The 16,601-nt window shown below is 55.0% G+C and overlaps 1 protein-coding gene across 11 annotated transcripts in view; it reads left to right on the top strand.

The window, feature by feature from the left end:
* The window catches only part of CLPB (ClpB family mitochondrial disaggregase), a 299,259-nt gene that overhangs the window by 211,401 nt on the left and 71,257 nt on the right, over positions 1 to 16,601 (top strand). For 8 of the 11 annotated variants that reach the window (XM_084975058.1, XM_084975060.1, XM_084975057.1 and 5 more), the window contains one exon: positions 13,352 to 13,480. The exons of 2 other annotated variants lie outside the window; for them this stretch is intronic. In XM_084975058.1, coding sequence (XP_084831184.1) covers positions 13,352 to 13,480 — 129 coding nt within the window. Of the gene's footprint in view, positions 1 to 13,351; positions 16,599 to 16,601 lie in introns of all 11 variants that reach the window. One more of the 11 variants, XR_014814533.1, reaches the window with a different exon arrangement.

The following is a 16,601-nucleotide window of genomic DNA, read 5'->3' as shown; positions in this document are numbered from 1 at the left end:
CTGCGCTCCTCTCCCTCAAGATGCACTTCTGATGTCTAGGAATTGCTGAGGGAGGTCTTTGGGAATGGAGAGGATAAATATTAGGAGAACATCAGGAGAAGGTTGAGGCTTCAGGGGAATGTGGTCGTTGTTGGAGAAGGAGGGGCTCATCTGTCACCTGAGTCTCTGCTTTGGGTGACCCGTCGGTTGGGCGGGTCTGAAGATAAAGGAGGAGTCTGGCAGGACGTGGGGACACGGGCGTCACCAGCATTTGCTTGGTAATTAAAACAGCGAATGCGACTGAAGGTGCCCGAGAAAAGGCGTTAAAGCGAGGGGGTGGGAGGACGGATCCCGGGTACCAGCCTTCAGGGTGAGAGCAGGAAAGAGGGTCTCTTGCCTCAAAGGTGTCGGAGACGTTGCCTGGTTTTCTCTGAGGCTCGATGTCCGTTCCGCTTGCTCAGAATGGGCGCAGCCTAGAGAGGAAGGAAACCCCTTTGCCGAGGCTTTGTCGTCCGTCCTCCCATTCCTAGTGAGAGGCTTCTCCTGTCTGACGCTTGGCATTGCTCTAGAAGGACGCCTGCCCAGCTGGCACATGACAGTATCTCCCACTCTTGTCCAGGTTGGTGTTTCTGGGCCCAGGGCAGCTCTGCTGGTGCAGGTGACGCGGAGATGCTTGATCTTACCGGCCTGACCTGTCCATTCTCGGCAGTCCTTGGAGGGCATCTTCACAGGCACACGGCGTCCGCAGAAAGGTCAGGCTTCGGTGCCAAGAAGTCATCATCCATCGAAGCTCCGTCACTCACCAGCCGTGTGATCTTAAGCAAGAGGCTAAGGTCTCTGAGTTTCGATGTCCCCTGTGTAACGTAGGGGTAACAGAGGCCCATCGTAAAGGGCCCTTCGCCTGACCAGCGATAACCGTGTGTGACCTGCGGAAGCGTGTGCTGCACACGTGCTCTGCGGAGTCGGCTGCAGGCGTGCCGCTCCTGGCGGAGTCCGGCCGGCTGCCCGTCGGGGCCATTAGATCACACGGCCTCCCAGGTTCCTGGCAGCTGGGTGATTTCTAAGGTTCTAGAAACTTCAGGCTCACGGTCAGAGCAGGGTATTACTTAGAAGAAGGAAGCTTTGAGCTGGGCTTTGGAGAGTGAAGGGGAGGGAAAGGAGAAATACGCTGCGCAGGGCCGCGGCTTGAGCAGAGGCGCCCGGAGGGGACTCGTGGAGGGAGGAGGATCGTGGCCGTGTCTCTCCCGCTTCATCCCTGACCTCGACCACGTTCCGTCCGGCGCCTGAGCCCCCCACCCACTCACCCCAGCAGAGTCCCACTTGTGGCTGTGGGTCGTGGGCCCCAGTCCTCAGGTGGAGGAGGCCGTAAATTTGTGGCAACAGTAAACAAGTCACCGGGCCGGGGATGCCGCTGGCTGCTTGTGACTGTTATAAACATTGGGTATCTGGGGCCGTCAGAAATGCAAGCAAGCACTCTGAGCGCCTCTCATATACACAATTAAAACAATAAAACACGGCAGGAACGCGGCCAGAGCAGGCTGTAAATCACCTTCTCGTCTCAGCTCCAAGTGGCAGCTGCATAAAGATGAGCCATGCGAGAGCTGGGCTGGCACAGGGCGCTGCTGGGGGTGGAGAACCTGGCTGGCCCAGCTGGGCCCGCCAAGGCCAACCCTACCAGCCCGGTTAGCCCTCTTCCCTCAGCTCCTGGGGCTGCAGGTCCTGGCCTGCTCCACCTGACCTCCCGTCTCTGTATCTTTAATGGGGGCAGGACGATGCAAGTTGGTACGTCACAAAGCAGTGGACAAGGGCCCTGGAGTTCAGGAGGTGGCTAGGAGTCCCCGCTGGCGGTAACGGAACTGCTCTCTATAATATTTCTCCCCTTTCTCAGGACAGGCTAAGGAGTGGTCTTACTGCAGCTCGGCAATTCAGTGGCTGTTAACACCCAGCACCCACTCCGTGCCTGGCCCTACCCAGGCACAGCAGAGAGAATGGGTACCCTTGGAGACGCAAACCCAGTTGGGAGGAATGAGGCTCCCCGGGGCCCAGAATCCCCTAGAGAGCTTGTTGAGACACAGATTCCTGCCCCCCAGCCCCCGCCCCGAGATTCTGGCTCTGTGTCGGGCGGGACGTGAGATTTTGCTTTTCTAATAGGCTCCCACTCTTCGAGTCGCATCGTCTGGGCTACTTGTGCTCGAGCTGCTTTAAAAGCTCATCTGGCCCTTCTCCTCCCTGAAAGAGACCTTATTTTGCCACCTTAAGTTTCAGTGCTGGAGAGTCTGTCTGCTTAATCCACGGTTTGTGGGAATACAGAACGCTTACAGGCTGTGACACCTGGAACAGTTTTCCCTACCTCTCAGAGGCCCTGTCTCCTTATTTGTAAAATAAAGGTTATTGGGGAAGTTAGAATAGTGTATTTATCCCTAGCCTAAAACCTCGAACATAGAAGGAATTCTGTTGATATAAATTTCTGTTTTTACATCGTTCTCATCTTCATCATCCTCTTATGGCACTTCATTCAGAGTCTTTGACACCGCTTTCTAAGTGCTTTTCAGTGGTAGCAAAGTATTATCTGCAAAGAGCCGGACATTGTTTCAGAATCCAAGGGATGACTTGGCCGTCACCTGACCGTGTGACCTTGGGCAGTTCTCTGTATCTCTCTGAGCCTTGATTTTCTCATCTGTAGAGAATAGTATTTTCTACACCGTAGGCTGCTTATAAAGATAAAATTTGAAGCACTTATAGAATATTAGGGGAAACCCGAGGTATTATGCACGTGTAAGTTGTTGGCAAGAACAGTGATGAATCGTAATGAAGATAGATGATGTGACCAAGAGAGTGTTTGACAAGAGTTCGGTCGGAGGTGCAGATAACAAGGAGTGTCGCAACCCAGAGAAGGGGTATGTCGCGTCCAAACGTTCAGAGGTGGGAAGCAGGAAACATGCATTTCAGGGCAGCAAGTACGCTTCTTAGGATGCAGCATCTCTGTAGCAGCAGGTGCGTTGGGCAGAGAGGCGCCATGGAGGTCCTAGCGGAGAGGGGGCTGCAGGAGCTGATTCCTTCCAGGATGGGAAGCAGGGGTGGTGATGACGAGGTGCTGCTACTGCGGCTGCGGCTGCCGATAGCAGCAGGTGACGTTTATGGATGCTTTCTCTGTGCTCCCAGCAACCCTGTGATGTAGGCGCGAAAGGAAACTGAGGCGGAGCGATGATGCCAGATGCTAGCAGAACTGTCTCCTGCTCTTGGAGAGGACCCGGCAACTCGATCGGCCTCTCTGTGCCCCTTTCCTGGCCCAGAACCTCTGACTCATCCAAAGCCTTGCAAGGCTGGGGCGTCTGCCAGGCTTAAAGCTGTTTGGGCAAGTTATTATTTTTAATAATGTCCCTGCCTTTTCCTCCTCACTGTCAGAGCCTTGTCACACCGCCAGCCCCAGTGGTTCTGCGTGTCGTTGCCCAGCCCTGTCAGCCACGGTGTGGTCACTAGGATGGACAGTGCCCTGTCCACCCACCCGTCAGGCCTTCTTGGCCAACTGCAGGATTAAGTGTGGCAGCCAGTTAGGTTAATTGCTTCTATTCTTTCCGTCCTCCAGCGCTGTGTTTACGCTTGACTAGGAGAGGGGGACAGACTAGTTGACATGTTTTATTTAAAAGAATGAATTTGATACATTTATAAAAATAAGGGAAAAGTGGGATGGGGTGGCAAAGAACTAGTCTTGTGATTTTTAACTGATTTACATATTTCGCGTATAAATATTTTTTCATCAAAAGTTCCGAATCAGGGATGGGTCCCACACACCACACAAAATATATTAGAGACATTTATATGGATAGCAGGACGGGAGACAGAGGGCTGAAATTTTCCAGGCACCCAGTGATTGATGGGGGCTGAGGCTCCCCCTGACGCTTTATTGAGTTTCCGATGATTATCTCTCGCCGAGACATTTTTTACAGATGACGGTCGAGCTGTCACAATGGACCATGGGGGAAAAAAACCAACAATAATAACACTTTAATCTTTTTACTGCACTGCTCCCTAGTATCTCAGATTCATCTTCCCTGACGCACGCAGTTCATTATTCTGCCCCTCCCTGGATGAGAAATAAAGGAAAATAAATATATATGTAGACACACTTACCCACATACATACACACGCACGGCGTGTATATAAGAGACCACCCCAGAACTAGAGAGGGGCAGAATTTATTGTTCTTTTTGTAAGTGTTGAGGTTTATTAGTAGAGATGCTGGGTTGCCTTGGAATTGGCTATTAATTACAGCGTTTTGTATTTGTTTTTTATTGCGAGTTTTTAACATCTTGAAGAAAAGGCAGAGGCGCGGCAAGCAGGTGCAGAGATGGGGCGCACAGAGGGGCCAGGTTTGGCCAGCCAAGTAGCAAGCTGGCTGAGAGACGGAAAGGGCAGACTCCTTCCTCTTGCTGCCAGCCCTGCCCAGAGGGTCCCCGGGCCTGAAGGAATACTGCCTCAGTTGGGATCAGGGTAGGGGCGGAGGGGTGGGAGCAGGTGAGCTCAGGGCAGCAGTAGGACGGATCAGAGGGACTCCAGATACCCATGCGCGTGTCACTGCTCTTCGAGTCAGGAGAGGGGCGACAGATGGCGCATCAATGGGTCTGCAGGGAACAGAGGGGCAGGTTCTTAGGAGTTTGCCCCACTCTTTGACCTGGATGCTGCGCAAGTGAGACGTGGGATCTGGAAGCTCTCCCTGGGCCTCTGGTCACAGGAGGGTCTGGGGCTGTAGAGCGGGTGCCACAGGCAGCGCCAGCCCCCTCCCATCTGAGGTTCCAGGCCGGCCTCCCTGCTCCACCGCCCCCCTTCCGGGGGTGAGGAAAGGGGGGCTGAGGGTCCCTGTGGGGGGACCGCCCTCGGCGGGCCCCAGTGGAGTCAGCGCCAGCCCGTCTGCTCCCTGACTCCTGACACCGCCCCGAGCTCCTGCTCCGCGCCCGCTCCCCTGCTTCACGCGATGAGGTGCCGTGAGGAGGGCAGGACCCTGCTCGGGAGGAGAAGCCGCCCCGTCTGCAGGCCGAGAGCGGGGTGTCTGTGGGCACCTTTGCTCTTCTCTTTGTGGAGGGGCGGGGGCACGCCCACCGCCTGCCAGGGACCCCGCCAGCCCCCTCACCCTCTGCGCCCCCCTAGAGCTCCTCTGAGAACTGTTTTCAGGCGGCAGCGGGTCCTCCAGCCAGGGGCCCGCCTCACTGACTGCTCTCGAGGTCAAGGACGAAGCGCCATGAGGCCAGGGCCTGCCCCGCAAGAGCCCGTTCTCTGCCCGGAGGGACCGGCCTGCCATCCTTCGCCAACCAAGCGCGTGTCGCCCCCTGGGACGCGCGAGCGCCTCTGCGTGAGGCGGGCTGAGCACCCGCGCCGCGGACGAGGGCCAAGGCCGGCCGCCCCGATGTGGACGCCCGGTCCTCGAGCAGCGAGCCGGGGACAGCGGCGACGGCCAGGCTTCTGGAGGGCTCACCGGTGGTGCCCCGGCATCCTGGGCCTCCCTAGCGCAGGACCGGGCGTCTGGAGCGGGGCCGGCTCGGGCCCACCTCGCCCCTCTGTCGTGCTCCTCGCGGGAAGCCTGGGGTGAGAAGGCCCCTCGGAGACCAGACCTCGGCGGCGCCCAGGGCTTCCCAGACTTGCCCTGAGGAACCAGCGCAGGGGGCTTCTGCCGCTGGGCCGTTCCGGGCCCTGCCTGTTGAATCCAAAGTGCCGAAGGGGAGCCTGTGAATCAGCGTGGTGTGGTGTGGCTTGGTTTGGTTCGGTTCATTTGACAAGTTACCCACGTGATTCTGTTGCCACGAAGGTTTAAGAACCACTGATACGAAAAACTCCTCTACTTTAAAAATAGACAATCTGGGACATAGAGGGATTGAGACACATCACGTTTAGTGAAAGACCTGGGGGTTTTGTTTGTTTGTTTTTTGGTCTTTTGAGGGCCTCGTCCTCAGCACATAGAGAGTCCCAGGCTGGGGGTTGAATTGGAGCTACAGCTGCCGGCCTACATCACAGCCACGGCCACACAGGATCCAAGCCACGTCTGCGACCTACACCACAGATCACGGCAACGCCAGGTCCTTAACCCACTGAGCAAGGCCAGGAATCGAACCCACATTCTTATAGGTACTAGTTGGGTTCGTTACCACTGAGCCACGACAGGAACCCCCTGAAAGATCCATTTTTGAACCCAGTTCGCTTATCTCCAGGTCTCTTTTTCCTGCTGTTCTGCATGCTCCTTAATTCATCAACAAAAACCACTGCATGCCCATAGGTTTCAGCATGGAGTCCACACCTTTCTCAGGATTAGGTCTCTGGCTGCCTGGGCAACCTCTTCTGTGGCCACTGCTCCACCCTCGTTCGCTCAGCACCCCAGGTTCACTGAAGGACTCCCAGTCTCTTGTATGGACAGGTGGTGCCGTCTTTACCCTCTGGCCTTGGCAGATAATGCCTGCTTTCCTGGACTGCCTCTCTCCACCTCATCCTCTAGACTGTTTTCTGGGCGATTCCTCCCCAAGCTGCATCATGTGCTCCCCGTCTTTGCTGCCATCCGACCGTGGGCCTGGGGGCCTCTCAGCACTTCCTGCGCAGTGGTGCTCCGTGGGGGCGTGCTCCCAGGCAGGGGGACACGCGAGGGCTCCTGTGTGTTCACTACAGAAGCTGCTGAGATACTGAGGTGAGACTGGTGCCGTACGTACAGAAAATGTTAGGAACTGGTACCGTCATCCGTGAGGAGCCCAGGATCTAACAGGGGGTCAGAAGGGAAATTTTAACACAAGAGAGCATTGAAGAGGTGTTAGAAGACAATAAATAAATACGTGGTGTGCATGAGGCCAGCGAGCGAACCCACGCTCACACACAGCAGCATGCTAGGCGTCCAGGGCAGGCCCAGGACGGAGGGACTTCCTGGAAGAGGAGGCTTTGGCTTGAGCTTTAAAGACCAAAGGGTTGGGAGAGGGAGGAGGGTCTTCCTGGCTGCGGAAGGAGATGAAGGGCCTTGCCCTCCCCCGGGGTGGTCTCTCAGGGACCCAGCACAGGGACTCCCAGCCGGAGACAAACGCAAGCGGCAGAGCTGACAGCGCCCCAAGAAGTTGAGGGGCCACTTGCCGATGCTGGCAGGAGAGCGAGGATTTCATGAGCCGGTAAGTAGGTGACACCTTGTGGGGAGGAGGCGCAGCGCCTAGAGGCTTCTTCCCGAGACTCTGGGTAGGAATTTAGTTTAGTCCCCAGGCTCAGGCCAGCTCAGCTCCGCTGCCGCGGGCTTGCTGGAGGCTGGGGGCGACAGCGCGGGCGGCACAGGGACAGTCTGCGTCGCACAGGCCGCCCAGCCTCTTGCCTCTGTCCCCTCGTCTGCTTAGGGCAGAGGGTGGTGCAGGGCCTGTCTGCGCCCGCTGGTCCCGGGCGAGGAGACAGGTGCGTGGAAGTTCCGTCCAGACTCGCAGGGCCCAGCTTGTGTCCGTCAGGTTGGTGGCGCCGAGGCCTCTCGCGGTGACCTGCTTTCGCGTTTAGAGCCCGGGGCGTGGCAGCAGGAGGCCGAGCCTAAGGAGCTTTGCTACCCAGACCGCGTGGCCGCCCGCCTTTTTCCGGCGCCACCTCCAGTGGCCGCAGCAGCGCAAGGACCGAGCCCGTCTGTGTTCCCGCTGCCCCGCAGGGGGACGACGACGTTGCTGAATGTCTGCGGCCCCGTTTTCCTAGCAGAGTTGCGTTCCGTAAGAGTTACGTATTCGTACTTGCTTAAATGACACCATCTCAGGTGCTCGCTTGTCATATACCCATTTTGCAGATAAAAGAACTTAGTGGCAGAGCTAAGACTCAGGAGCGTGGGACTCCTTTACCTTGAATTAACTGCTTTTCACTGCGGGAGGCGGGGGTTGTTTTTCGGTTTTGTTTTTGCATTTTCAGCAGTGCTGGGAATTGGCCAGGGCTGTAGGAAGGGCTTCAGGGACCACTCTTCCCCCTGCCCCCGCCTTGGCACTCCGAGTTCAGGGCATCGAGCTGAGGGTACATCAGGTGTGTAACCTGCCTGGGCACGGCACCCCGGCCTGGGCTTTGTGGCATCAGGAGGCAGAGGTGGGAGAAGGATGGCCAAGTGACACTTTGTCTTGCTTGATGTGGCCGTGGGGGTGAAGGAACAGGCGTGGCTGGCTTGGAGCGGAAGCAGCAGCCTGAGCACCTCTCGCCCTGTGGTGGAGACAGGCCAGTAGATGTCTTTTGGGAAGTGGGTGGTTCACTGGCCGAGGACCAGCTGTAAACAGGGGTCCTCAAACGAGCACCGTGGTGGCCAGTGGGCGAGCCAGTCCCGGATGAGTCGTAGCATCTGTGGGTTTGCTTCCTCTTTCTGTGGGGGTGCGGGCTGCACCCTTCCACTCTCCTTACTACCTTTAGCCACTTTTTTTTTTTGGCTAGAGAAGAGTATGAAATAAATGCACTGCTTTACAGGTTGTTATGCACAGCTTCATTGCAAAGAATGTTCCATGGAACAGCAGTCCTGCAGGAGTTTAGCAAGACTTGGGTGGAAGGACGCTGTCAAACATCAAACTGCTGAGTAACACGAAATTCAACAGGTGGTTCTTCCTCAGAACCATGCCTTTCAGAGGGCGACGTGTAGGTCGGATTCCCCATGGGGAATCCATGGGGAGGGGACACTTTTAGAAGCGCAAGACTAGACGACAAGAATAATAGCTGACATTGACCACGAGGTATTGTTAGGCCCTGTTCCAAGCCCTTTACTCATGGTGTCCCGTTTAATCCTCAGAGTGTCCCGTGAGAGGGCACTCTCAGCATCTCTATTTACAGGTCAAGACACCTGACGCAGAGAGGTTGGGAAAGTTACCTCGGGTCACCCGTGATTATTTAGTCTGTAGATCCCAACCAGGAGCTGTAATATTATTACAGATTATTAGTCTGTAAATTCAGAACTAGGATCCAAACGCAAGTGGCCTGACTCCAGAGCTCACTTCTTTGATAGCCGAACTTGACTGGCTCCGCTACATGCTCTTGGCTGGTGTTATTATTCCCCAAACGAGGTCCTGTTAGGGCTTTATTTACGTGTTAAGGATTCATTTGCTGACTTGTCACGTGTTTGTCAGGCACGTGTTTATGCCAGACACCGTGGTGGGCCCTAAGGATGCAGCTGGGGGGCAGGGACAGCCACACCCCTGCCCCGCGGCCCCTTTGGTCTAGTGAGGCAAATAGTCAAGTGACCAGGTGCCTGCAGGGGAGCATCTCGGCAACACCATGATCAGGAGATGCACAAAGTGCCCGTGGGGCTGCTACAAGGAATAACTGCCTCAAACTTAGCAGGAATCACCAGAGGAAGTGACTTTTAATCAGAGGCCTGAACGTGAATTGGGCTTAGTCACCTGAAGACATGGGGGTGGGGGGGTTTCCAAGCAGTGGCATAGTATTCGCAAAAGCTCGGGGGCAGGAAAGAGCATTAGGAAGAAGAGAGTAAGCAATGAGACCCCAAGGGCAGCAGGGGCTGGTCATGGACAGTCCTTATTAGCTGGGCGGGACACTGCCCCTCTGCTGACCTTTGTCCTTGAGCCAGATAGCCCAGCTGTTTTATCTGCTTTTTATGGCAAGCACTCTGTATAGCTCTATCTTGCACTCGTGAAACAGTGTTATAATTTGTCCATTCAGTGATCTGATTCTTGCATTAGACCGTTAACTTCTTAGTCAAGAATTTCGTCTTGGAGTTCCCATCATGGCTCAGTGGTTAACGAATCCGACTAGGAACCATGACGTTGCAGATTTGATCCCTGGCCTTGCTCAGTGGGTTAAGGATCCGTAGTTGCCGTGAGTTGTGGTGTAGGTCACAGATGTGGCTCAGATCCTGAGTTGCTATGGCTATGGTGTAAGCCGGTGGCTGCAGCTCCGATTAGACCCCAGCCTGGGAACCTCCACATGCCCAAGTGCGGCCCTAGAAAAGACAAAAAGACAAAAAAAAAAAAAAAAAAAGAATTGTGTCTTGGTCGTTCTGTGGTGGCACAGCAGACACAAATCCAGCTAGTATCCGTGAGGATGTGGGTTCGATTCCTGGCCTCCATCAGTGGGTTAAGGATCTGGCGTTGCCATGAACTGTGGTGTAGGTCGCAGATGCTGTAGACTGGCAGCTATAGCTCTGATTTGACCCCTAGCCTGGGAACTTCCATATGCCACAGGTATGGCCCTAAAAAATCAAAAAAAAGAAAAAAGAATTGTCTTATTCATTAGTGTATCTCCAAAAGCTATCACCATGCATTGATGTTTATTAAATGTTTATTGTTGAATGAATGATGTATTTTCTTTGTAAAATGGATTGTACTCTACCCTTGCTACTTTCTTGAGCCAACTATTCGCTTTTCCTCAGGTTCATCATTATATCTAGCAGTTAGTGTCCTATATGGCAGCTCAGTGGTGCCCTAGGGGCTCTCGAGGTACTGTATTCTGTGTCTTCTTTTTTCAGCTTTTTTTTTTTTTTTTTTTTTTTTTTTTTGTCTTTTTAGGGCTGCACGCCCTACAGAGGTTCCCAGGCTAGGGGGTCTTATCAGAGCTGAAGCCACAGGCCTACACCAGAGCCACAGCCCAGATCCGAGCCCACGTCTGCGACCTACACCACAGCTCACGGCAATGCTGTATCCTTAACCCACTGAGCAAGGCCGGGGATCAAACCCACAACCTCATGGTTCCTAGTCGGATTCGTTTCCATTGCGCCAGACAGGAGCTCCTTCTTTCAGCTTTTCATTGTGCTGTTCTTTTCTCTCCCTGCCTGGTCAGCACGTGATTGTAAGCAGCAAGCTTGATGCAGAATTCTCGTCCCCTGCATTCTTATTTGCTTCTCCTAATCTGCCATCGGCTGGTAACAAGATCCCTTACTATGATTTGATAAGACTGTTCGCAACTAGGAGTTCATCTCTGACTCGGGTCCTGAAGGGCTCTTTTAGGAGAAAAATGCAGATGCTCTTTCTCATGGGACTTACATGTTAGCTAATCAGAGGCCACCTCCCTGTTTTCCTTGCTCCAGGTAAGGTCGGATGACTCTCCAGGGATGGGGGTTCTCGGTCAGGAGAGCCTCTGCCTGGTCCAGGAGAGCCGATGGATCACCTGTTCACTAGACCACAAGAAAGCATGGTCTGTTCTCCAGTTACCCACTCCAGCAGCCTCATTTGAGCAAAAATTGAAATGCTTCCACCTGAGTTAGCTTAGCCAAGCGCCAGCTGCAAACCTCAGGCCGACCTCTGTGGGCACACACCACAGAGAGCGCTGCTCCTTCCCTCGAGCCAGGAGAGGAGGAGGAGGAGTGGGGGCCAAGGCTGGAGCTAGAACATCTGGGCTCTGGGCCCTGATTCCTTCATTTTGCAAGTGAGGGTGACAGCATGAGATGCTAAAAGGAGGGAGGACTCAGATTAGACCTGGGTTCTCATCCTTATTCAACCACTAAGTATAACTTCTGTGCCTCAGCTTTCCCTTCTAAAGAATGAGAATTATAATACCTACTATAGAAGGTAGTTAGGGGAATTTTTTTGGCCACACCCACGGCATGTGGAAGTTCCTGGGCCAAGGATCAAACCCATGCCACATCAGTGACAACACCAGGTCCTTAACCTGCCAAGCCGCCAGGGAACTCCAGAGGTAGTTAGGAGAATTAAATAGATTGTTGTGATGTCACCATGCCAGCAACAAAGTAGAGGAAGGTCAATAATAAGAGAAGCCTGTTAGGATTAGGAAGAGGCTTGAAGAGCTTTTGACTTTGGGGACTTTTAAATAGGAAGTTCAGGAGTTCCCGTCGTGGCGCAGTGGTTAATGAATCCGACTACGACCCATGAGGTTGCGGGTTCGATCCCTGGCCTTGCTCAGTGGATTAAGGATCCGGCGTTGCCGTGAGCTGTGATGTGGGTCGCAGACGCGGCTCAGATCCCGAGTTGCTGTGGCTCTGGCGTAGGCTGGCGGCTACAGCTCTGATTCGACCTCTAGCCTGGGAACCTCCATATGCCGCAGGAGCCGCCCAAGAAATGGCAAAAAAACAAAAATGAATAAATAAATAGGAAGTTCAGTTTTGCAGGAGGGGAAGATGCATAGACTCTCTTGCAAGACTGCTTAGAAAAAATGGTTTAGGAATCGTCTGGTGCTTTTGACTGCATAGGCGTGGTTATCTCTTGATTCACTTATACCCCTTTATCCAGTGGGATGTGGGTAGGCTCCTATGCTGAGGACTCAGGGGGTACAGGCAGGTGGGACCCACATTCCTCCTCCAACGAACTAACCTCAGAGGGCGCATGAGACAGAAAGAAACCCCATCCCCTCAGCAGGGTCTCAGTTCCCCAGGGAGGGTTCTAGAGGCGGGGTCACCTTTCAGTTACTGTCCAGGCTGGGACTGCAGGACAGCAGGCAGAAACCATGCCTGTCCCGGGTGAACAGTCCATGTGTGGTCACCCAACCAGAAGGTCACGTCGAGTGACGTGTTGCAGTTGGTTTTAGGTTCTTTTGTATTAGTTTGGAGAGAGAGTCACTACTATTAGCACTAGAGTGAGTGGGGGGGGGTGACACCTGAAATGCTTGTTCTTAACCTTCAAAAAAAAAGTTCACAGTACATTTATTAAGGGGAAAAAAGCAGATCACACACTTGCAACATAGCAAATTCCAGTTTTATAGGATGTATGTGTATGTAGAGATATGTGTATTGAATAGGACGTGTATGCAGGTATACCTGTAACTCTTTATATCTAGGTAGATACAAGAGGACATACACCAAAATACTAAATGCGGTTTCTCAAGTTGCTGAGATGGGGATGCTTCTTCTTCCTTGTGCTTTCCTGTAGTTTCAAATTTTAGTGGCTTTTATATATTTAAAAAGTTCTTTACAAAACAGTAAATGCTCCCTAGATTGTAAATCTCTTCAGAGCAGAGCAGAGGTACGTTACTGTCGTGCCGTGTCCCCCTCCTGACCTGCCCCCGTCTTGCTCACTCCAGCCCTCTCCCTTCACCCGGGTGACCTCTCTCCAGCCTCCAAGATGCTTGCCCTCCGGGACCCTCTCCTCACGCCCAGATTGAGCTGAGCTCCCCTCTGGCTTTGCGTATCACCCTGTGTAACAGTGTGTATCTCAAACACTGCCGGCCTCCTTTGTCACATCAGGTCAGGGACCACATCTGACTCCATTTCTGTGTCCCCAAGTGAATCCTGTCACATGATAGCTGTCAGTAAGCATCTGTGGAACTGACAGCCTCCGCGTTCCCCCACTTTGCCAGCACGGAAGGCCAGGCGCGTAGCGGGCACCCTGGTATGCTTCGTTAAGTAGCTAGATGAGTCGATGAGGGGGTTCAAGCGCCCGGGGAAAGAAGGTGGGGTTGGCAGCTCGTGGCCATTGTCGCTAATGGAGGGGTTTGTGTTGCTGTCCCCTAGTCCTGGTCACTCGTGAGGATGACTTCAACAACCGGCTGAACAACCGCGCGAGCTTCAAGGGCTGCACAGCGCTGCACTATGCCGCCCTTGCCGACGACTACCGCACCGTCAAGGAGCTGCTGGATGGAGGTGAGGGGCGGGGGGGGGCCGGGAGAGCGGGCGGCCTGCGGCCTCGCTGCTCGGGAAGTGCCGTGCTTCCGCAGAGCCTTGTGGCCCTCCCAGGCCGGTACCGCCTCCAGGGGCCTGCACTTGCTGGGAGTGGCCGGGTGACGTGGGACGTGCCCTTGTGTGGCTGGAGTGTGTTCTCTGCTTACGATTGTGCGGTGACGATGCCATCCTGCCTGTCTGTACCTGCTCGAAGAGTTTGCTTGATGGTTGCCCTCCCCAGAAGTGTCCTCTCTTCTCTGCTGTGACCTCCGGGGGAGCAGGGCTCGTGGACCAAGGGGGAACCCCTTCAGATCCCTACCTACCCTGGGCTCAGGGTCGACCTCCGTGACCCCACCCCCACCCTAGTCTAAGTCGGGCCCCGCCCCTTACTCTGGGTCCTGGCGCCCTCTTCTTTTCTGTCGGCCTGGGCCTGCTTATCACTGTGTGCAGTGGGTTTTATGCGTTCATTAGCCTTCTCCCTAACTCGACTCTGAGCTTTCCGAAGGCAAGAATCCTGGCTGGGAGTTCCCACTGTGGCTCAGCAGGTTAAGAACCCAACATAGTTTACACAAGGATGTGAGTTCCACCCCTGGCCTTGCAAAGTGGGTTAGGGATCCAGCCTTGCCACAAGCTGAGGCCTAAGTCGCCGTTGTGGCCCAGACCCGCCGTAGCTGTGGCGTAGGCCCCAGCTGGAGCTCCAGTGCAGCCCCTCGCCCAGGATCTTCCGTCCAACGCCGCCTGATCCCGCCCCAGCACCTAGCATAGTACCTGGCACACGGTAAGCACTCAGTACATCTTCGTGGCGTGATCGATACTCTTCTCTCGGTGGAGAGCAGTTGATTTAATTAGAGAGATGATAGGTGCCATCCCCAGACCCAGGCAGAGAGTTACCTGCCACTCCCCGGAGACCTCCCACGCAGTCACCTTGCCCTCGCCCCACCCAGCCTGTCCTCCTGTTGGGAGGGAAGCGTCTTGCCAGGATGTGTGGTGCCCAGGCTCCTGAGTGAACGTGCCACTGGCTGCCGTTCATGCCCCTGCTGCCACCCCTGAAGGTCTGGAACCCTCGCTTGGACCTGGACGCCACGGTGTTCCTCATCAGTGGTCATTCTTCGTGGAACCAGGGAGGCGGCAGGTCCTCAGAAGTCTTCGGAGTCACCTGATTGTCTGCCCTCTCCGCTCCCAGCAGCCTGTCGTCTGCTGGCACTCGCTCGGGTTCTGTCAGGACCAAAGGAATCCAGCTTCTTCCCGGGAGCCTGTCCCACTGTAGTTCTTCTCTGACTGGTTGAAATAGATCCTTTTAAGTGAGATGTGATTCTCTTCTCTGTAACTACTGTCGGCTGTCCTTTGTACCCAATCATTTGTTCAAAATCCAGTCTTCAAAGAAAGTTCTTTCAGGAGTTCCCATCGTGGCTAAGTGGAAACAAATCTGAATAGGATCCATGAGGATGCAGGTTTGATCCCAGGCCTCACTCAGTGGGTTAAGGATCCGGCGTTGCCGTGAGCTGTGGTGTAGGGCGCAGATGCAGCTTAGATCTGGCGTTGCTGTGGCTGTGGTGTAGGCCCTCGGCTACAGCTCTGATTCGACCCCTAGCCTGGAACCTCCATATGCCACAGGGGCAGCCCTAAAAAGACAGAAAAAAAGAAAGTTCTTTCAGTTCCAGAGTCTTTGCCTCCCCAGCCCAGCATCCCCGGATCATCTAGTCCTTGTCCTGTGACTGGGCCTGGGGGGCTTTCCCGGTAACTCCCCAGTGCTGCCACCTTCCATCAGCCGCAGCCACACTGGCCTAAGACTCAGGCCCGTCCCATAATGCCAGCCTGAAAGGGAGCTGCCCCAGAGCAGCCAGACTGTGCCTCGGCCTGGGGCATGTGCGCCACGAGGGCAGGACAGCTCGTGGATATGGTGACGGACAGAGCCTGGGATGCCTGAGGCTTTCAGAGCAGGACCTCACTGCTCTCAGACACAGAGACTCAGAAAACGCCCCCAAGCAAGACGCTGCTCCCTCGTCCTTCGGAAGGCCTTCCCACAAGGCACGGGTGGCAGAGAATTGGCATGGTCACCGCGGGGCTTCTCTCTGCCATGCCTTAGAACCAGTTCACACCCCAGCCATTGTCCAGTTTCCCCTCGGCCCTGAACAGACAGGGAGTTCACTCTAAAAAGAGGCCCTGTCCCCAGCCTTCCAGATGGAACACCTTTAAAACGAAGAGGCCTGGGCCTTTTATGAGGCAGCCCTGCCCTCCCCCGAGGCCAGGCCTGGCCCTTTGAGCTGTCGGGGCCTGGTTCCTGCCTGTTACTTGGAGCAGATGCCCTTCGGCCCCACCTTAACAGATCGCCCACCTGCCTTTTTCACCCAGAATCCATTTGCACCCCGCCCTACCCCCAGCCTCAAGGGCCAAAACCATTAACCCACTTAGTTCTCCCTTCCCGCCGGAACAAGTGGCCGTCACTCAGGGCCTGCAGGCCTCCCGCGTCTGACCTCCCTCCCCCCGTGACCTCTCTGCGGCTGCCTGTGTGTGTGACCAGTCAACCGAGAGGCAGGATCCTGCTCCCCTGTCCTAGGGGCTCTTGCCAGTAACATTTCCAGAGTTTCCTGACCTCGGTGACCTCCTCCAGAAGGTTCAGGAAAGACAAGAGGGCCTGCCTTCCTGACCAGCCAGCTTTCTCAGCCTGGGTAGCCCACTGGCTTTGCCGCGGCACCTAGGAGGCTTTCTTTGTGAAATCCGAGGCAGGTGTAGACACAGAGCCAGCGTGTGCTCGCAAGGTCCGCTCAGGCCCCTTGTCCTTGAAGCTGCTTAGACCATAGGGATTGCGGGTCCCGAGATCTTAGCGGGTTAGAGGTGGGCAGCCCCCGCGTGAGGGATGAGAGGCGGTGCAGACAGCGGCGCCAGTCCAATCATGCGGGAGTTCTCCGACCCCTCAGGAGGCCACGCCGAGGGATGGGAAGGACTCCAGGCTTCAGACCCCAGCTCCCCTACCTGCCAGCTCTGTTGCTTTGGACACATTCCCTTAACTTTCTAAGCCTCAGTTTTCTTGTCTGTAAAATAACACCCAGGGAGTTTCTGCCGTGGCAAAGTGGGTTAAGAATATGGCATTGCCACAGCCGTG

The sequence above is a fragment of the Sus scrofa genome, chromosome 9, assembly GCF_054392235.1.
Source record: "Sus scrofa isolate SSC_HxYL_T2T_F1_AM1 chromosome 9, Sscrofa_HxYL_maternal_Yorkshire_Landrace_v2.0, whole genome shotgun sequence".
Classification (NCBI taxonomy): domain Eukaryota; kingdom Metazoa; phylum Chordata; class Mammalia; order Artiodactyla; family Suidae; genus Sus; species Sus scrofa.
Note: the sequence above shows the minus strand (reverse complement) of the source record. Positions and strands in the feature narration are given on the sequence as shown.